General features: G+C 40.9%; 1 protein-coding gene across 12 annotated transcripts in view; it reads right to left on the bottom strand.

Annotated features, from left to right (window-relative positions):
- The window catches only part of LRMDA (leucine rich melanocyte differentiation associated), a 1,018,367-nt gene that overhangs the window by 351,236 nt on the left and 646,166 nt on the right, over positions 1 to 20,965 (bottom strand). Inside the window, exon 6 of one of the 12 annotated variants that reach the window (XM_077895119.1) lies at positions 4,541 to 5,192. The exons of the other annotated variants lie outside the window; for them this stretch is intronic. Within the exon in view, the coding sequence (XP_077751245.1) occupies positions 5,034 to 5,192 (159 nt within the window). The 3' untranslated portion in view covers positions 4,541 to 5,033. Of the gene's footprint in view, positions 1 to 4,540; positions 5,193 to 20,965 lie in introns of those variants that run through there. 12 annotated transcript variants of the gene reach the window in all.

Raw genomic sequence — 20,965 nt, 5'->3', positions numbered from 1 at the left:
AGCCAGTTTGATTTTGAGGCTCTGGGTAGAGATGGGCTGGGGGGAGTAACAACTGGCCAACCCCTAGGGAGCCTTGGTTGGCTTTCTGGGCACATCCCCTCCTCTCTCTCCACAACTATTCATCTCCTTCCTTGGGCTTTCCCACATAGGCCAGGTGCTCCTTCTCACAGGCTCTGTTTCTAACCAGGTGTCTGATGGGCAAGGATTTGATAAATTAATCCCTGTGAATGATTTAGGTGATAATGAGCTGAAAGGTTCTCCCCACCCCCTCCAGGGATATTTGCATTTTAATGGTGGACTCTGACAGACCCAAAGTCCTCCAAGAACCATAGCAATGAAACAGTAATTGTGGAATTTTAGGCTCTGGGGCAGGCCAGAAGGGAGAGATTTATGGGCTTGATGAACTTCCTGGTCTCCCCATCATCACACCATAGCTACATACCAGACATTCTGACATGACCTCTGTCCAAATGTGCAGACTTTTATTCCACCTTTTCTCTGCTTATGTCCCTTGGGCATTGGAAAGATCACAGGAGAAAATGGATATCAGATGCTCTAAAGGTAAACATCTGTATCAATGTGATAGCTATAATTTATTGAATGATGAAAACTTAGACCAGAACACACCCTTAGTGATCAACACCCTCAATTAACAGATGAGAGAAATGGAAACACAAACAAAGGTCTTCATCTGATTCATTCAAAGAATCACTGACAAAGTCAGAACCATGGACTGAGTCACTTGCTTCAAAGCTTTTCTATTCCATATTAAGAAGGTCTTCTTCTGTCCTCAGAGCACATCCTAGTCACATCCTGATTGCTAAATTAAAAATGGTAGTCCTCTACACACACACATACACACACACACACACACACATTTATTAACACAGCCTTAAAGTGATCTACCATGCAAAGGAAATGCAGAATGCCAATTCTGGAAAAGACCCTAAGTATTGAAGGAAATTCAAATCAAGACTCTAGGGGATACTACTTTATACCACCTGATTGCTAGAAGGTAAGAAGTCCCATCATAGAAAGCATTGTAAAAGATGAGAGTCCACAGAATCTCTCTCATCTTTGCTGGTAGGAGTGTTAAACTGGAACAACTGTTCAGAAAACATATTGGGATTTTTCTAGCAAAGTGGAAGGTATACATATCCAAAGACCCAGAAATTGTATTCCAAGACAAACTCTAGTTCATGTGTACCAGAAGATGCATGTAACACTGTTCAAATAAAGCAATAATTCTGGTAACAACACAATACCCTTCCTCTGAAGAATAATTGTTAGAGTTTAACATGATGGAATATTATACAGCATTGAAAATGAATGAACCGTAGCTCCAAGCATCAATATAAATGAAGCTTTGTTACATAATGTATAGTTAAAAAAGCAAATCTCAGACTAAAATATCCAGCATGACATCCTTTTCAAATAAAAATTTATAGTGGCCAAAACTAATTAACATATTATTTAGGTACATAAATGTGTGTGTGCTAAAAATCTTTTTAAAATGTAAGGACATAGTAAGCACCAAATTCAAGACAGTGATTACCTTAAAGAGGACCACACAGAAAAAAAAAAAACAGATTATTATCTATACTTTAGCTCTTGGCTTGGTTCATTCATTGCATTATTAAAAATATATAAATGCACAAATATAACTAAAATGCATGCACAGACCAACTGATGATAGTATGCCATAAACCAAGAATTATGATTAACTCAATTCTGTGCATCTGAGATTCGTTTTTAAAAATCTACATTGGGAGAAAGCCAACTCTTAAAGCGAAAAAGATGCCTACCAATCTTGACCTTTAAGTAAAAAATTTCTGCCAGCCTATGATGGAGAAGCCATGGCTAGAGACAAGGTGAAAAGCTGAGGTAACAGTTTCTCCTGAAATTTGCCCAATGGGGGAAGTGTTAGGACTCAAGAGTAGAATCTAGGTAAGGGGACAACGTGTAAATGCATTAGTGATTCAAACAAGAGATCCAATGGAAGTTAGGACAAATGCACTAAAGCCTGGGGCAAAGCAATCCGTTAAAATGAGACTGGAAAAAAAACAGGGGGCAGGGGACAGATGCACCAAAGTCAAGTTGGTGGCCAAAAGTAAAAGCCAGAAGGGCGGGTATAACTCTGTGTCTTGCAGGCTTTCCAAGAAATCACGCACTGGGGCTGATGGGCAAAAGACCTCATAAGCTGTATATAGGTCCAACCATGAAGAGATTTGTGACAAGACTATAATCGCCAATCCAAGTCACCTTTCTAATTTAATAAGGTCTCATTAATTTGAACAAAACTAATTTGGAAAGCTGGAATAATCAGGCTGGAATGAAACTGAACTTTCAACTATGAAAACAATGTTTACTTAACAAATTAATAGCATGAGACACATCAGGTGGGGAATACTTAACCTATTTACAAGTATGAACTTGACAAACGTATCTACATTTATTTGTTCTATAACAATTAGTATGTTAATTGTAGATGATCCTTAACTCGTCATTAAAAGAGGTCCTCAACCTAGGAGCCCTGCATTAGTCACTGGTCGGCATTACCAGGTATATTTTCAAGTAGTAAAACCATGCTTTGAAAATCATCTTTTAAATAATTCTTTACTGCCAAATGGATGGGTTGGCTTTGATGAGAATAGATCTTAAACCTACACTCGGAATCTATGAAGAAAGTCTTTTGTTTCCTGGAAGATGACCAAAACAGAATCAGAAAATTGATTTGAGTCATCCCACTTTCCAGACAATATTTGAACTAGAAGAGATCTCCATCTCCAAAGAGGTACTGCCCTTCCTCAACACACACATAGATGGATTTTAAGACCTCTGTTTTCCAGGACCAGACGTGGTCTAAGAAAATTGCCAACCTGCTTTTTCATCTCAGTGGCTAACATCAGGATAATGTCTGCACTCATAGTCTGACACGGCAGTCAGGTCTCATTGGGTTTCTTAGGTGTGTCTACTTCTCTGTACTAAGAAAAACTGTCACAACTCTAAAACATGGTCAAAAGAAACAAAAGAGTCAAGTTCCCTGTAAGTATCAAGTTTTAGAAATGCCGATACAGAAATTGAACGGTGTGAGAGGTAAATTTTTTTAAAAGGTGGGAGAGGGTGGGTCAGAGGGGATACATGCTGTTTTTATAGGAACTAGACAAACCACAGCTTTACATACATCAGCACGATTACATATATCACCAACAGGGTTTGTAAAAAAATAAATAAGTTAAATACTAGTAGAGCAATATGCTAAAACAATTTTTTTTACTAAATATGATAGCTGAGATATTAGTATGATAAATGAGATGGGCCTTGTAAGATCATTTGATTCATCATCTAAGGACATCTTTCAGGATTTTTCTTCTTACATTTTCAAACAGCTCTGTTACTGTGGGGCTGGCCAAAAAAAAAAAAAAGAAAAAAGAAAAGAAAGAAAGAAAAAAACATTTTTTCCAGTCCTTTTAGCACATGTACACTAGAATGAGTTTAATTGCTCTGAAGTCTAATGTTCTCTTTCATTGAAATGGTTCAAGAAGGAAGACACAGAGCTTTTTTTCTAATTTGGCAGCAAAAGGATACAGCATGTTTATCTCTGCTTGCTTTTTGGAGGTGCAGATGAACATACCAAACTAAAGGGCACTGAAAAGATAAGTTTTCATGACATCCACAATAACTCTTTTATATTGCCGACTGGCTATTCTATATGTAGCATTCAGAGGCAAATATAAAAAAAATGATGTAAAGCCAAAATTATTTCCTTGATAACACTTGTTTTAAACACCTCGCCACTAAATAGCTAAAAGTCTTCAAAGTGAATGCATAAACCATATAAAAGCCACAAGCATACATACATAAATTCTTAAGATTAAAGCAATAACTTCTAGAAAAAGGTGGGAGAAAACACACTACAATAAATCTATTTGTAATGGTATTTGGGCTCTACCAACTGCTTTCATTGGTCTCCAGTGGCTTACATATAAAACAATACATTTGATGTATGATTTCAATTCCTTATGGAAAACTGTTCTATCTACAAGCCGCCTGTCAAAGAGAATGCCAAAAAAACTCTTTCTGCGTCCCAATATGAGGCAGGACTTTAAGATATAACTTAAGGTCACAATCTGTTCTTGCTTGGTCAGGTTTAAGACTATAATTGAGGAATGCCTGACCTGGAGGAGGCAAGGGAAAGGGGGCTGAGGGAGGGGGGTAGGTTTATTTATAATGAAATAGAAATAGGCAAGGTGTCAGAGCTTGAAGTTAAATGGCATTGTTTTGCAGCGAGAGTGGCTCTATAGAATGGGCCCAATGCAAGGAGTGGCTTTCTGGAAGCTGCCTGGAACCTGTCCCCAGCCTCCCAACCCAGGGCATATGGCAGCTGTCAGCTCCAGAAAACCACCCATGGACCCAGGAATCTATTTTCCTCTTATTGAAGGGTGCACTAGGGGGAGAAAAGTTGCTGCAGAATGAAAACAAATGCCATTCTAATTGGTCTGTAAATTGCAGCCCTTCATCATTAGAACACTGCTCTGCATTTCAGCCATCATTTTTTAATCCCAAATTAAAGTTGTCCAGGTTTAAACAGGGAATTAGAAAGTGAAAAATGTCTACAGTTGCAGGAGGGCAATACTACACAACTCCCGTGGGCTATTCTTGAAATTACAATCTTCCCAAAACATTCTCCTAATTTAGTTCTCACCACTCCCCAGTCCTTCCTCCTGCTCCTAACTTTAGAATCACCATCCCCAGGGACACTGGCCAATTTCTCTGATCAAATCTCTTAAAGGGACTCACAACCTCATCGAGAGCCCAGCATACCCCTCCACTCTTCCCCAAGTCCAAGTTTAGCTCCTATTGATACAGGGGCTGAATTTGTCTTTCAAAATAGTAGTTTTAAAACAGATGCATTTTGTTGTTTTTGTTGTTGTCATTATGGGCTTCTGTCATTGTTGAGCATATCACTGTGTTCCTTGCCCATGGCATAAACTCTGTTTCACAGAGCAAGGGCCCAGCCACAGTGCATCTCATCATTTCTGCTGACTCCCAGGAGGATGTTTCTTGCTTTTAATCTTCTTCAGGGAAGTAATGCCAACAGTGCTGGAAAATCTCACCAAGTCAATAGCGTTCCATCTGCAAATTCCATCTGCCTTCACTTCTTCCCCAAGGTCCTTTCCTTCTATTCTAACCTGCATGAACAATGGGAAAGCGTGGTTTTTCCTCATCTTGGTGAATAAATGGGGGCTTTCTCTAAGTAATTCTGCATCAAGTGAGATCAGTTACTCAACATTATTTACAGCCAAGGAAAGGTAAATTAGATGTTGTCTAACATAAAGATATCTTCCATCGTTGAGCTGAGACAGGAATGGCTAATATGAAACAAGCATCCAAGTGTATTATAGTTACACAAAGTGTTTTAGCTTAAGAAACGGCTGGTGTAGGATAAAAATGTCCAAGAAGGTTTTTCACAGGCTTGAGATCTGAACAGGAACTCAAAGGATCAGTAGTAATTAACTCAGAGCAGCAAAGGATGGATCTCCTGAAAGGAGGTCACAGCATAAACAAAGGTGTAGAGACTGGAGTAATTTGGTGTAAGGTGTAAGCTGGCTTCAGAAGACAAAGTGAACAGGGATTTGACTGGGCAGGACATAGGACATCAGTCAGGCATTGTTGAGTGCAGCTCTTTGGTTTTGCTTCCTGGATAGTCTTCAAATTTCATAACCTTGTTTAAAACAAGTGGCATGAGAGAGAGACCACTGTCTCTGGATGGGGGCCTGGCATGCAAGGGCCCTTGGCATAAACCCTAATGGGACTCATCATCTCGAGCTCTTAATACGCCTGGTTCACCTCAGCCTGGTCTGTTATATACCTGCCATATGGTTTCAAAAAATAAAAAATTGACTATATTTGATAATATATATACAAATTCCAAAATATATACAAATATAGAAAATTTAAGGATAAAAATATTCATTACATCTTCCATTTTACATAAATACACATTATCCTTAAACTTTTTATATATCTGTATTTCTTGAACAAGTTGTTTATGAAATACAGCCAATTTTTGCTGCTTTGTTATTTAAGAAATATGTAAAAAGTTCACCTGTTTGTGAATAAAAGATTTCTGGAATAGAAAACATAAAAGGTTCTTCCTTACTAACTCAACACTCAGTCATTTGTATGTACTAAACAATAGTCTACTTATGATGGGGAATATCCCTTCTGTATCAGTATTTGAACTGGATAATTTAGACAATATTGAGCCAGTTTTAAAAATTTCCAATATAAGTTTTCCACAGAGGATTTTTTTCCCCTCAAGTGGCAACATGTCACAAGAAAATAAACATCCAACCCAAGGCACTGATTTCCACAGAAACAAAATTAGCACAAGAATTCTTCTCCCCAAGGTGTCATTCATAAACAGAATATTCCTTATAAATGGCCAAACTCAGAGAGTACATGATACATTATTTTTCAAAGGAACCCATTTTTCTAAGTTTCAGATGCCTCTGGAGTTAATTCATTCACTTTGTGAACTGAAAATTCATCTTTTCCTAGTAAAACTGTTAATTTCATATTTTAAAATGGTTGCTTTTTCCACAAAAGTTCAGAGTTAAAGTCTTATTCATTAATGTAACAAATTATTTAGCAAGTAGTTAATGTGTTCTCACTCTTAGATGAGACATGACATCGTTTCCCCTTAAAGATAGAAATCTAAACCTTACACTCAAGAGGTAAAGCACATAGGATGTGATTCCTTACATTAAAGTCCCTGGGGGGATCCCTGGGTGGTGCAGCGGTTTAGCGCCTGCCTTTGGCCCAGGGCGCGATCCTGGAGACCCGGGATCGAATCCCACGTCGGGCTCCCGGTGCATGGAGCCTGCTTCTCCCTCTGCCTGTGTCTCTGCCTCTCTCTCTCTCTCTCTCTTTCTCTCTGTGACTATCATTAAATAAATAAATAAATAAATAAATAAATAAATAAATAAATAAATAAAAATAAATAAATAAAGTCCCTGGGTAGCACTGTCATGGGGTGAATTGTAACCCTCAAAAAAGATATTGAAGTCCTAATGCTCAGTACCTGTGAATATGACCTTATTTGGAAGGAATCTTTGCAGATAATCAATTTAAGATGAAGTCAGTAAGGTGGGCCCTAATTCAAAATATCCTCACAAAAAGGAGGAGATTTGGATACAGAGACAAGGTATCCACTGAAGGAAGACAATGTGAAGACATAGGGAGACGCCATCTTTTAGTTAAGGAGCACCAGTGGGTACCGGAAGCTAGGAAAGAGGAATTAAGCAGGTTCTTCACTGCCCTCAGAAGAAACTGATCCTGCTACACTCTGATATTGGACATTTAGCCTTTAGAATGGTGAAACAATAAATTCCTGCTGTTTAAGTCGCCCAGTTGGTGGCACTTTGTTATAGCAGCCTCATATATTTGAGAAAACGCATACAAATACTTTTCAAAACTTTTAACACCAAGTAGGTAACCATCTACCAAGGTTGAAGCTTTGAGGATTATAAAAATCACACAAAAATGTAAAACCTCAATCATTGTGGTACATGAAGCTACCATTTAAATTTAAAATATAATCCACCTCAAAGGGATCAAGGACATGTTACTCATCTGCTGTTGTCACTCTACAGTTTATGGATCTGTGTCAAGCAGAGTGTGCCTGTCCTTGATTCTAGGATTGTACAGTAATTGCTCTTTAGTTTATAATCCCAGGGTTAGAGGAAGCCTGTGAGGGGCAAAGGCCCCACCAACGAGAGCCATCAGCATGGATGGCCCACCTTCACTGGAACATTTGTGTGCAACATGGGCTCGTCAGTAGCCACTCTTGTCCACTGGGCCAGGAAGGTCCCTCTGTATATTTAAAACATGCTTGCAAAGGTTTTGTGAAATGCCTGATGTCATGATACTTTTTCTACCTGTCACTGCTAGCTCAACCGGCAACATTTGAGGCATAGCTGGAGGTAACCATTTACCCAATGATATCAACAAAAATCTATGCAAGGGTTCAAAATTGTGCTTTATGACTTTTAAGAGCCATTGAATTATTCTCCTTGGTATGATGCCTTCAGTCTTCTAATTTTTCTTCCATTCCATCTCATCATTATGTTTAGTCACCTCCTTTCTGATATGATTTTGCCTCTAAATTCTATTCCTTGCTTTTAGAATTCATTCAGAAGCTATGTTCATTTTTCATGCTTCTGTATCATTTAATGATTTATAAGTAGTATATCAAGTTTTATTGAAGGAAAATCTATTCTATTATAAAGTTGAACTTTTCTACCTTAATTTCTTTCTACCCCTAACCAACTACCAAGGAATCTGCTCAGCCTTTCACTCACATTACATAACTAGGCCACTTGACTTGATATTTGTCAGTACTCTCTCTTTCAAAGAAAAAAAAATCAATAAATGGGATGCGTTTAATAGAGAGTGAATTAATAGAGATCAGCCCATAATAGAATTGCTATTTTCAGCAGTTACTGCCTAGAAATGAATGTTAGGTCATCCCCTGGGTTTGTGACTGTAATGGGGTCACTAGGAAAGACAGAAGATGGGTGCAGACGTAGAGACCTTTGTGAGCTGATATTCAGTCCACTTCTTGGCCCGGGTCTGGGTCCTAAGAACAGGGCCACAGGTAACTCACGAGTAAGGAGCCAGTATCACCATCCACCTTTTGTCTCAGTAAAAACATTTGGGCCTCACTTCAGCCTTGGGAACAAGATTTGTGTATAAAACCATGAATTTCACTATTCAGTCCCACCATCATCAGACAAGCCAATTCCCCTAAAGCCAGCTGATCTCTAGACAGCTCCCCCTGACATTCTCTCAGAGACTAGATCCACCAGGCCGTGATTCATCTCTGTCAGGGATGGTTACAGACCCTGCCTTCTGAGTGGTTGATTAAAGCAAGGGGTTAGCTGATGCCGTGACGACAGTGTTAACTCTCCCCACTCCCTCCCGGGATGGTGCTGTAATTAATAAAGCACACGATGCCCTGACCCCCAGACCCTACTAGAAGGGATGGTACAAGGGTTTTGGCAACACCAGAACCAGACAGCTCAGAGTCAAGAGCTGTGGGCCTTATCACCCCAGCTCATCCCGATAGGCACCCAATCGCTTTCCTGACTTGCCTACCTCACCTCCTATTCTCATCCCCACCCCCCTTTCCCATCCCCAACTGCAGTGCGGGGCTGTCCTATCTTTTGTTCTGGCAGAGATAAGATGTATAAATGATGAGTGGTTGACAAAGTGTACTCCAGTGCCGCAGGCAGCTCATCAATCATTTTCCACATGTCGACAGATAATTGATGCAAACCCTGCAGGCGAAGCTCCATCAGGTGAGAGGAGGGAAGAATTAAATCTGCTGTCAGAAGCCAAGCAGCTGATCTGTATTTAACATTCTTTTTAATTTAGCACTTGTTTGTTTTAAGCTGAGTTTGTGGGTTCCTCTTTGCTCTTTGCACTCAGGAGAGTGGCCTGGGGTTTGCTGACCCCATCACTCCCCCCACCCACCCTACCCTCCCCGGGCCCTGAACACGTTGGTTTCCTGGGCAAGGCTCCTGGGAAGGAGAACAGACAAGACCACCCAGGACTGCTTAGGGAGGCGCAGGAAAACTTTCTGCCTAAGTGAAGCTTAACATCAAAGGGCCGGCTGTCAGGCGATTATCTGTCAACAGGATCCAGGTTGGCAGGGTGTGCTACCTGCACACAAGGAAGAAACCACTTACTGCTTTCTTTACTTAACGAAAAAAGCAATAAAAATAACCCGACCCCATATTTCCTTTTTGAAATGAGATTGAGTAACACTTCCAGCATAGAGCTAAAGAGGTTTTGGTTTCCTTACTTCCCTTGCTTCAACCAAACCATTCCAAAGTTAAGTCACCCTTAGAAGGTGTTGGTCTGCTGGTGAAATCTGAGAATCTCGATGAACGGTCAAGACTCCATAAGTTTCACACCCCTGCTTGACTCCAACTCATTGTTCTATCACCAACGTTGAATGCTCACACTCCTGTGCTCACCTACATACACATACACACACACCCACAAAATTTTGCCACACTGTAGAAATCTTTGCTTTGGGTTACTAAGGTGTCCTAGTGACTAGGAAATTACCACATGTGCCAACATCACCAATTTTCAAGAGAATGATAATATAATCTGTAAGATCTTGACTCCAAAGTGACCCTGAACATCAACTTGCAGTGCCTTAGGGTCACTTGAACCAATATGATGTTATAAAAAAAAAAAAAAAGTTCTTCTTGATAGGATGCCAGATAAACCAACTTCTATTGAATTTCATTTTCTACAAGGAAAGGAGTGGACATCTAAGAAGACTCAGTCCCAATTAGGGCAGGTGTCTGTCCCCGCATCTGTCACCCCACCTTCTCAACCGAAATCAGTCATGTCTCAAAACAGATATTTCAAAAAAAAAAAAAAAACAACATATTTCCTCTGCCTTGCCTTCCTTCTTCTTGGGCTCAGAGATGACAATCTCTATTTTGGTGAGGTCCAGAAATATGAACAACAGAGCATGTTATGTTCCAGATTCATGGACTGCCCCCTACTCCTTACTTCAACGTTTGCAAATCTAACCTTGCCCCCCAACCACCAATGAACCTCATAGCTGGGGGCTTATGAAGGAGGAGTAACTGCTGGGACCACACTAAATGCTGCCTTCCAGATTTGTGTCTTGAATTGGACTAGAGATTTAACTAGACTCTACATTTTTTTAAAATGTGGGACACTAAAAATCATCAGCCATATATATACTCATTCACTCAATCTTTCAACAAATGTTCACTAGGTACCCACCACATGCTAGGCACAGTGGCTGAGGCTGAAAGTATAGCTGTTTATGCTGTGCATCCTTGGTAGCTGATGAGTTCACAAAAATACTATGATATGAAGTGTCAAGTGCCCTGTCAACAGACAATTCAAAGAGAATGTGCCTGGCTAATAAACACATTTTTGAAATGTTCAGCCTCACCAGAAATTAGATCAATGCAACATGAAATAAAATGAAAGGGTTTTTTTTTTCTTTTTTTAAACTTATCAACATCATTTTAAGTGTGTGTGGGGAAATAATACCCAGGGTAATAGAGAGTATGGAAGAAATTTGCACTGATACACAGACAATTGAGAATAAGCAGATTAATATTGCCTAAAAGACAATTTGGCAAAATGCATCAAGACTTTAAATATTTCTAAGAATTTGTCTTAAAGTTATAATTAGACACATGTATATGATTTAAGCATAAAAATATCCATTGAAGAGATCTTATACCCAATACTGCAAATGATAGATGGTACATCCATGATGGGAGACAGAGGATTACCTCACTTCGGGGGGTGGGGGAGTGGGGTTACATTTGATGGAGAGGAATTAGGGAGATATTCATGGGGGAAAGTGGCTTTACTCTGAGTCTTGAAAATTAATAGGACCGTGGCATGCTGGTTAGGAAGACACTTTGGAAAAGGGGGTGAATGAGGATGAGAAGGGCAGAGAGAGAGAGAAGAGCAGAGAACATTTGTGACAAGTAGGAGTTGTTCAGCTTGGTGGAACCATGATTGTGAGGGGCCAGTGGAAAAGGAGGCTCCCTGCCCCATTAAGCTGCACTAGGTTTTGCAGGATGGTGAATAGGTTCTTTAGTAGGCAAACAGGTACCCTAAGTACCTTTCTGCTATAAGAAAGAGACATGATCAAAGCAGTGCCATGGGAAGTTTACTCCATCTGTATTGGACAAGTTAGGCTAGGCTGGGTAGGGATAGGAGGCAAGGAGACAGGCAAGGTTAGCACAAGTCATACACACTGTCTACCGAGAAACAATACACCCCCAAGTAATACACAAAGGAAAACCTAGTCTGGCTTAGTTTCACTGAACAGCAGCTTCTGACCATAGACTTTTTTTTTTTTTTTTTTACAAAGTCAACTTATCAAAACCCAGGCTAACAAATGATCAGTCTCTATTTACAAGTTATCAGAACCTGCTATCAACCCCCAATTAAAATTTCAAGATACAAAGAATTTAAAAATACAGAATTACCCAGTAACAGAGGCGAGGTCCTGCGTTAAGAGCCTGCCCAGATGGATTTGGCTATCAATTGCTTGATGGGCTAGAAATATGTCATCATTTACAAATATTTATGGCTAAAAGTGTTTTGAAAAAAAAAGTATCCTCAATGAATCTGAGGAGACATTGGGTGTGAAGCTGGCTATTCCTCCTGAACCTTGTGGGTTTTGTGTACTTACTTGTATATAATAGATCTGAGAAATGTCATGAAAAAAATAATAATTTCAGCTTCATAAGTAGCTGGTGCTCAGATACTGGATGATAGCAGTTAATGTTCATCAAGTTCTCACCATATGTCAGGCACTGTTCAAAGTACAGATACTAACTCTTGTATGCCTAAAAATAATCTTATAAGGTAGGTACAATTATCCCATTTTACATATGATGAAACTGAAATCAGAGAGGGGAAATAATTCACCCAGGAAATTAATGAAGCTAGGAAGTTTAAAAGCTGGGAATTGAATCCAGGTAGTCTGGTAAAGAGGCTCTACCATTAATTTTAGATCATTTCCCACTGCAACACTTCTCACATCACTTGAAGGCACAGCAGTGGATGGATGTGTATGTCTGTGTGTGTGTGTGTGTGTGTGTGTGTGTATAGGTGTGAGTGCTGGGGGAGGAGGAGAAACAGACACTAGATGGTGAGGAGCAGAACTGTGGGGACACTCAAAGACATAAGATCAATAAACAAGCCTAGTTTAGCAACAGGACCAGAGAGGAGGAAAGAATAGTGGTTCTGGATAGTTCTTAGAACCCACCCTCACCCACCCAAGCACAGTGGTGTACACATCCCCCAGGAAGAGAGGGGCACAGCTGAAAACCATATGCCCAAGCAGCCCTGCTGCAAGATCCCTCTAACACAAGGGTCTATTTTAGGAGACAAGTGTTAAGTCTCTAAACCATTTTGCACGAGAGCTACAAATAGTATTCCTCCCACTGGAAATGGGCAACAGCTTGAGTAGAGGTAGGATAGAAAAGTCTGGTGGTAGGCCTGCAAAGGCATGAGTCCTGGCAGGCTGAGGGGTGGGAATTCCAGAATGGAGGGTCAGCAGCAGCAAAGCTGGGAGCTTGAGCAAAATAAAGGGAGGCCAGCCCAGAGATGAATGACAATAATGGAAAGCACACCAGTCCAGACAAGGGTTCATTTGTGAACTGGGTAGCACTGGCACCACTTATGGTGGTTAAGAAGCAGACTGAAATGATATCTGAGAACACCATGATCATCCACAGGGGATACCTGCTTGTGCTAAAGAGAGAGAAAACCATCCATATTTTTAAAATTGTGTTTAAATTATTTATCAATCTCTTACTTGCAACAGAAGGTTTATTTTACTTAGGGTGTATGAGTCTCCAGTTGGACTCCACTGGGTATCCTTCCCAGATAGGAAGATACAGAAGGTGTTCCTCAGAATACAGACAGGAGGTCCTCTGGCCAGCTAGTTCACATTGTATGGAGTGTGTCCTACCCAAGAGTTACAGGTCTTTGATGGGTACCTCCCTGTCAGGCTCCGGAGGAGACCAAGGGAAATCATATCCACAACACAAAGCCCCTGCCTTATATATACTCAGAGCTGTGCTACTAACAGAGCCCATTCCATGGCCACTCTAGAATCTTTGAGTATCTTCGTAGAGGGGTGAACTTCAGGGATGAATGTCAGGGCACTTTTTTTGCACATCAGGGAACATAAACATCAATTGTATCTACGAGTAGAGCCAAAGGAATGGCTTGACTTTGAGCTCATTTGGCACCTGGCCTCTCTCACTGAGCTACTACTTCCCACATATTCTCTGAGTCAAAAGCAAAGTTTGCTTTTCATTTCTGCAAAAGGGAGTGCTCTTTGTTGACAAGGGAACTGCCTGGACTGACATAGGGTCCAGATTCCTGAACCAGCTCACAGCTACTTACAACTTTCTTCTTGACCTGGGGAGCGTTAACAGAACTTTACACTCCTGCTCTTCCTTGTCCCAATCCACACAACAACTGCATGCCTTCCATCTGTACTGCCCTGGAGACTCTGGATGCCAGCAGTGTGCTCTTAAGCAGGAACCCAGTGGCAGACTTTGGAACTGTCCCAGGATTTTGGGAACTCTCATTCTCCTCTATACATAACCTCGAAGAAAATGTCTGCTGTTTCGATTACTATCTAGACCCAGAACTTCATGGCAAAGAAAAAGAAAAAAAAAAAAAAAAGGCTGACAAGTTGTTGGAGAATTAATTTATTTTCTTTGCCAGTTCTCTCCTTTCTCCTTCCAACACAACGACCTGACTTCAATTTCATGGGCAAGTATTAGAGCAGGGCTACTTTATATGCTATGCTCTCAGCTTGTAGTTGGTTAGATAGTAAATCAAACAAACAACCGAGAACCTGAAACCCACAATAGAAAAAGTTGATTGAAATGCTACACCTGTATTTAAGCATTTTATTTTAATTTAAATCACGGGACTCCAACGAATTTGCCAATCTCTTAGTGCATGCTTAGGCCTTTTTTTTTTTTTTTTTTTGCATAGTTTAATGAAGGGGGGCAGAATTAGTCATCCCAAAATATGCCTGTTTGGCATAAGGATGATTTTACACTATTATTTTTTATTTATCACTGAAGTATAGTTGACATATAATGTTCTATTAGTTTCAGGTATATGCTAAGTGAAGTAAGTCAAAGCAAATACCATATGACTTCACTTACATGTAGAATCTAAAAAACAAAGGAACAAAAAAATCCTGATTTTAAAAATGCAACACACAAGGGAGAAGCTCTAAAAACCAAGAAATGATCCTTCTGTAAGAAACATTTACATTTATAAGGAAACTCTCCATTTGTGAGAGTGTCTCTCTCTGTACCAGAAGAGAATGACTAGATCTCTAGAAACTCTTATTAATACGGAATGTAAGGACTTAAGTCTGTACAACTTTATCCTTGGTTTTCCTGGTAACTTCCCATAACTGGTCTCCTTCCCCCTCCCACTCCAACATCTCTTGTCCTTAGCTGGAGATGGTATTATGGTGGTGGCTTGGGCCTTCAGGGCGGCAGAAGGGGTGGGGTGTTACTCAGTTTTCCTGGGTATCTCCCATGTATTCAGGAGGTACACGTGCTATTAAACTTACTTTTGCTGTTCTATTAATCTGGTTTTTGTTGCTTGTTTTTTCATTTTTTTGTTTGTTTGTTTGTTTGTTTTGTTTTGTTTTATAACAGGGTATTCTCATCCAAGAACCTAGAAGGTTGTAGGGAAAATTATTTTTCCTCCCCCATATTAGCGTGGACTCTTTTGTACAAACCACCCTCATTACACAGCTTCTGAAATTTCCTGTTTTCTTTAAGGGAGAAATAGAACTTAAAAACTCTTGCAAGGCAATCTGAGTACAGACTCCTAGAATTTTATGGGTCTTTTTTTCTTTCAAGCTTTTATAGCTACCTTGTCCACACTTGATTGTTTTTTTTTTTTAAATCAAACCTCGAGTCTCACATCTCAGTTTTCATGAAAAAAAAAAAATCCCCTGCACTCTCATGTTTCATTGATTTTATAACATTTAATTAAACTGCATTATTGTAATATAAACAACTAACATAACTAGATTTGGGAACAGATTCAACTGACTCTTGGTAAATATACAGTTCACCTGGTGAGACCAGAAGTGCCTGGTTGAATGAGGAGAGAGCCTGCCAGCTGTGCATATGTAGGTTGTTGACTCTGCATCAGCCAGTATGTTCCATGCAAGAATGGCAGGTGTTAGTGAGTATACAGGTTGGTGAAATCCAAAGTAGTTAAGTAGAGTGTTTCTACTGTGTGTGTATGTACATGTGCATGTCTACCTGTGTATACACACTCACACATAGTTTTTGAGATAGCATTTAGTTTTAGAGAACAAGATCACACACTTATTAAGATTGTTTAAGCAATAGTGATGACAAAAAATGACCTTATTCCCACTAGCACAAGCCACAATGGTTAAGCAGGTACAATCCTGAAAGTCCCCTCAACAAACGCCAGTATTCATAATGGCTGCACAGCAAGCCTCCATTTGGCATTTCCTCTGTGAGCAAACAACGTTGTACCCATGTGGTTGGCTTAATGAGCAAGTAGACTAAAAAGTCAGAATGTGCTTCCCAGGCTCAATTTCAGGGAAACATTTAGCCGGGTATCTGGTCTGAGGAGTACCCTACTTTCTGCACAATCTGCTTAGGGTGGTTTTTGGTTGGCAATGGAAACGGGAAGAATGCTGAGAGCCTTTTGCCCGAGATCATTCTTTTCTTATTTCATGCAGAGAACCTGTCATAACCATAGCTCTCTTGTGGTTTTTCACATGCAACTCCTCATTTCTGCCCATAGCTAAGTGGCTCAAATGAAAACCTGAACTAAAAGTGGCCTCTCCAGCAGGCTGGTCAGCAGTGTATGAGATCCCTTGTGTGAGAACGCCAGGAAGAACAAATGCATCACAAGATGGAAAGACAACAGTATGGGACAAGTAGAGAGAAACAAAGGAGACAAGAACCAGACAGGTTATTGAGAGGAGGGAGCAACATAATGAACAGGGGAGAAACACCTGGCAGGTGGAGGGAGGGAGGACAGACCCACCGCATAAGCACACTCTCTGCTTTGCCATATTTCAATATCCCTCTTGCTACCTAAAAGAGCCTACTAGCAGTTCCATAACTCCCACAGCCATGGAGCACTGAACAAAGAAATGTTTTTACGAAGGAAATAAAGAGGTTGATGCACACAGAAATGTTTATGGATTATCAGCAATTGTGAGTAAAAACAAAAAAAGCCAAGAGTGCTGAGAATGACATTCGATCTAAAGTGTGGGAGGAAGGGAGAATGTACATGCTCCTGGATCAATGGTGAACGAAAAAGCCAGCTCCGTCATCAGCATCTTCAATGTCCCCGAGGTCAAACAAGCCATACAGCTGGCTTCTTTCATGGTGCTCCATCTCAGGGACAATTCATAAATTTGTTAGGAGATCCTTTTTCTCTGTCAATTTGCACAAGTGGAGTTTGAATGTCAAAGCCCAATGGGAATTCTTAGCTCTCCTCTGTTGCACATCATTACATTCCATGGCTGTCTGAGGACATATAGGAGGGGGAGGTTATTCCTCAGTGTAGGGCCTTTATTACTCTCCCCCTCTTTCCTGAAGCCCTTAAGGAAGAAAGTAGGACACATGACCAGGAGTTTGAGTCTGCCAGGGAATAAATTACCCATACAAGCAGGACACATGAAACATGCTAAGTGGTATTCTGTGAGTGGACAGAGAGGTCTTCTTCACAGAAACACAGTCTGGCACTGATCCACCTTGGGTGGCTTGCTTGAAGTTCTGACCATCAGTTGGATGTGAGCATGATCACCAGAAACCAAGACTACCAGCCATCTCTTCCCTAAGCAAGAGAGCTGTCCCTGTGGGGAACCTTCCCAACCCCACCCCGCACCTTGACTTACTTTGGTTTTCTGCCTTGACAGATGGCAGGTGTTTTTCCTCTTGGTACCCACTCAGTCATCAGTGCAAGCTTAATATTCTTTGTTAAAGAATCTCTCATCACTTCAGTTGTGATACATGAGTAAAGATACTCAAAATCTATTTAGTAAGTATAACTTCCAAATATGCATACTTTAGACAGAGCAAGGGGTCCTCATAAACATTTCACCAGCACTTAGGTGAACAGGAGGTAACTTTATTACAAAATGTTGTGGTTTGTAAAGAGAGGGGCCTCTGAAGATGAAAATTCTCCCAACCATCTCCACACAACCCACAGCCCAAAACAGGAAGATACTCGCCTAATGTTCCCTCTACCTACTTACTTCAACTCCCCTGCAAAAATGTTAACAGAAAAAGTGGAAGCTGTTTGCTATTTCTATTATAAATCAGCTGAAATGAATAACATCAGTTAAGGGTTTGCAGAGGAGGGGAAATAAGACAAATACTATCTTATTTGCCTTCTTCAAAGGTCTAAAGAAAAAAGAAAGATAATTTGAATCAGAAAAGAAAAATCCAGATACTAGTCCCTTTGAGTTCCAGCTTCTTAACACCCTGATTTAAAAGATACTTCCAAAAAGACGTCCTTAGCTAACTAGAAATATTACGAGTAACAATGATTAATGCCACTAATTTTTCCACTGAAAAGAGGGCCCCAGATTCCTGCTTTTACGATGAAAATGATGGGGGCTAGGAAGCTCCCAGCTGCTATGACCTACCTACAGAGTGATTATCCACTGATAACCCGGTGAGATTATTTAAGTAGGCTAACAGAGCACAGGAAGTTCACTTTCCAAATGGTGAAACCAAGGCCCCAAAATTGAGTGCTTCTCAAAGTTATGGGGAGCCATCAATTTCCGAAAAGAAACTACCTAGGCCTGCTGGTGTTGAGGAAATTGGCCCAACCTCCATTTACTCTGTGGCCAAAAGGGCTGGATCAGGACTCCCACGGGGGCCTAAGTCCCAAGGGTTTGGCCTGGTATAATTACTATTGAGTTTCTCGCCAACAAGACTAGAATTCTCTTTATCAAGGGCAAATAGCTTGCCCGAGGCATTTTGATAAGAACTTACCAAAATATAGCATTAGCTGTCTTCCCGACACATTACTCCACTGTTTGTTCAATAGCGGTGACATTTAAACGGCCGTAAGTGTAGAGCAGAGAGAGCCAGCCTGAGAAAAGGTGTGAGTTTCTGTGTGCTGGCAGCATCGATTTCAGCCATGATACACTTGGCAAAGACTGCTAGCAAAACACTGAGGCAGAGAGTGTCAAGGCAAAGGAGGTGGGGTTCATTGTCCTGCTACCTCCGCAAGTGATTCTGGGTCATCCTGGGAAACAGAAATCAGGGGAAGACAGCAAAATCTCAATTCCTTTCACCTGGGTCACCACACTGTGAATACTCTAGATTTGCACCTTCAAGGGATTTGGGGAGTACTTGATACTTAGTAGTGAGGATAAGAAGAGAAAATAATAGATGAGGAGTGCCATGTTTGGGTCCAGAGACCATGGGGGAGCTGGCACTGGAAAGGGAAAGCAAGGAGGAAATCAAAGAGAAAAGCAAGAATTAAAGGAAGATTAAGATGATGTGGTGTGTGTGTGTGGGGGGGAGAAACAAGCTAAAAGATTCTCATCTCTTTGGTAGTCAGTAATAATAATCATGATAGTAATAATAATGTAGAGAAAGCTCATCTCTCATTCACCCCATCCATCCATCTATCCATCCATCCAACCAGTTGTTAATTCTGCAAATATTTGCTGGATCCCCTAGCACGACAGTTTCAGGTGCACAAGAAGATGGCAACGCGTCCTCAAGAAACCTATAATCATGGAGGTGACAACTAATTAGACCATGAGACAAGACCAAGAGGCATTGCCACTCACAAACCAGAATCCTGTACCTTCAGAGAAGCTGGCTCTACCCTAACCTTCCTGATTCTAAAACTCTTATAGGTATAAAACACACTGAAAGAATATTACTAACAATAATAACAGCAAACAATATCAACGATTAACACCTAGACCACACCACACATCAGACATGTCTTTCTTTCTTTGTTTTTTTTTTTTTTTATGTATGATAGTCAGAGAGAGAGAGAGAGAGAGAGGCAGAGACACAGGCAGAGGGAGAAGCAGGCTCCATGCACCGGGAGCCCGACGTGGGATTCGATCCCGGGTCTCCAGGATCGCGCCCTGGGCCAAAGGCAGGCGCCAAACCGCTGCGCCACCCAGGGATCCCCAGACATGTCTTTCTAAGTGCTTGCATGAATTGACTCATTGACCCTCTTAGTAACGTAAATATCATTATTATCTCTAAAGGCATAGAACCAGGAGAACTTAAGCCCAGACAGTGAGGACCCCATGTCAGACCTCAGACCTATCCATTGCTATACTACGCTGCTTCCACCAGGAGACAGCCCGAAGCATGAAGAGTCACAATGAAGAGAGCTAGGTGGCTTGAAGGGACTGCCTGCCAAATGGCACGAGTAAAAAGCATTTTTCTGGAATCCACTATAAGCACAGAGTAAAGCACCCAGATCTAGGCATTCTTCAGATCTGTCCTATGTGATTCAGGGGACATAAAACAGGTAGGGCCTTCATCCGTGACTTGGAGGAACTTGCTGTTGAGGAGAAAAGACTAGCCTCTGTGACTCCTGAAGAGGAAAAAGGTCTGTAAGCACAGAAGCAGCTCCGTAACCTTGGGATGAAGGTGTACTCCATGCGGCTCAGAGTAGAATCCAGAAAGGCAGGTCTGGCAAAAAGCCTTAGAGTTCATGTTCAGCTCTGCCCCTCATTTTGCAGGTGAGCAAGAGGATGAACAGCTTCAGGAGGAGGAAGCCAACCTTACAATATATGAAAGATTTTGTTTGTTTGTTTGTTTGCTAAAACAAATCAAGGACAAGAATAATAATGGCAGCTAACATTCCTAGAGCACTTACCCTGGGCAGGCTATATTCAAAGCATTTCCATGTATTAACTCATTTAATCTCTGAGCCAGGGAGAGTTATTTTATGGATGAGGAAACCCAAAAAAAGAAAGTTAAGTCATTTCCCTAACATCACAAAGTATTAAGTAGCAGGGACCAAATTTTTACCCATACCCTTTGCTTCTAGGAGCCTAAAAGACTCCATAGACAGGTGGAAAGAGGAAGACACCTAGAGGTGCCCCTGGCTGCTGATGCCAGCTGAGCTTGGGCCCAGCCCAAACAGGAGACAATCTGCCACAGCAGGTGGTGCAGCATCAGATTCTGAGATGTGAGATGATCGGGTTTCCCTGGGCCCCCCTGGGACCGTGCTCCTGGTCATGCACACTCCCTTGGAGATACCAAAATAGAAAATGCATTTGCTATTCTCTCTGTTTGAAATTCTCATTCCCTTGACCAAATAATTGCATGTTCCTGCTGTC

The sequence above is a fragment of the Canis aureus genome, chromosome 4 (assembly GCF_053574225.1).
Source record: "Canis aureus isolate CA01 chromosome 4, VMU_Caureus_v.1.0, whole genome shotgun sequence".
NCBI classification, from domain to species: Eukaryota; Metazoa; Chordata; class Mammalia; order Carnivora; family Canidae; genus Canis; species Canis aureus.
This window is presented reverse-complemented; position numbering and strand designations above follow the sequence as displayed.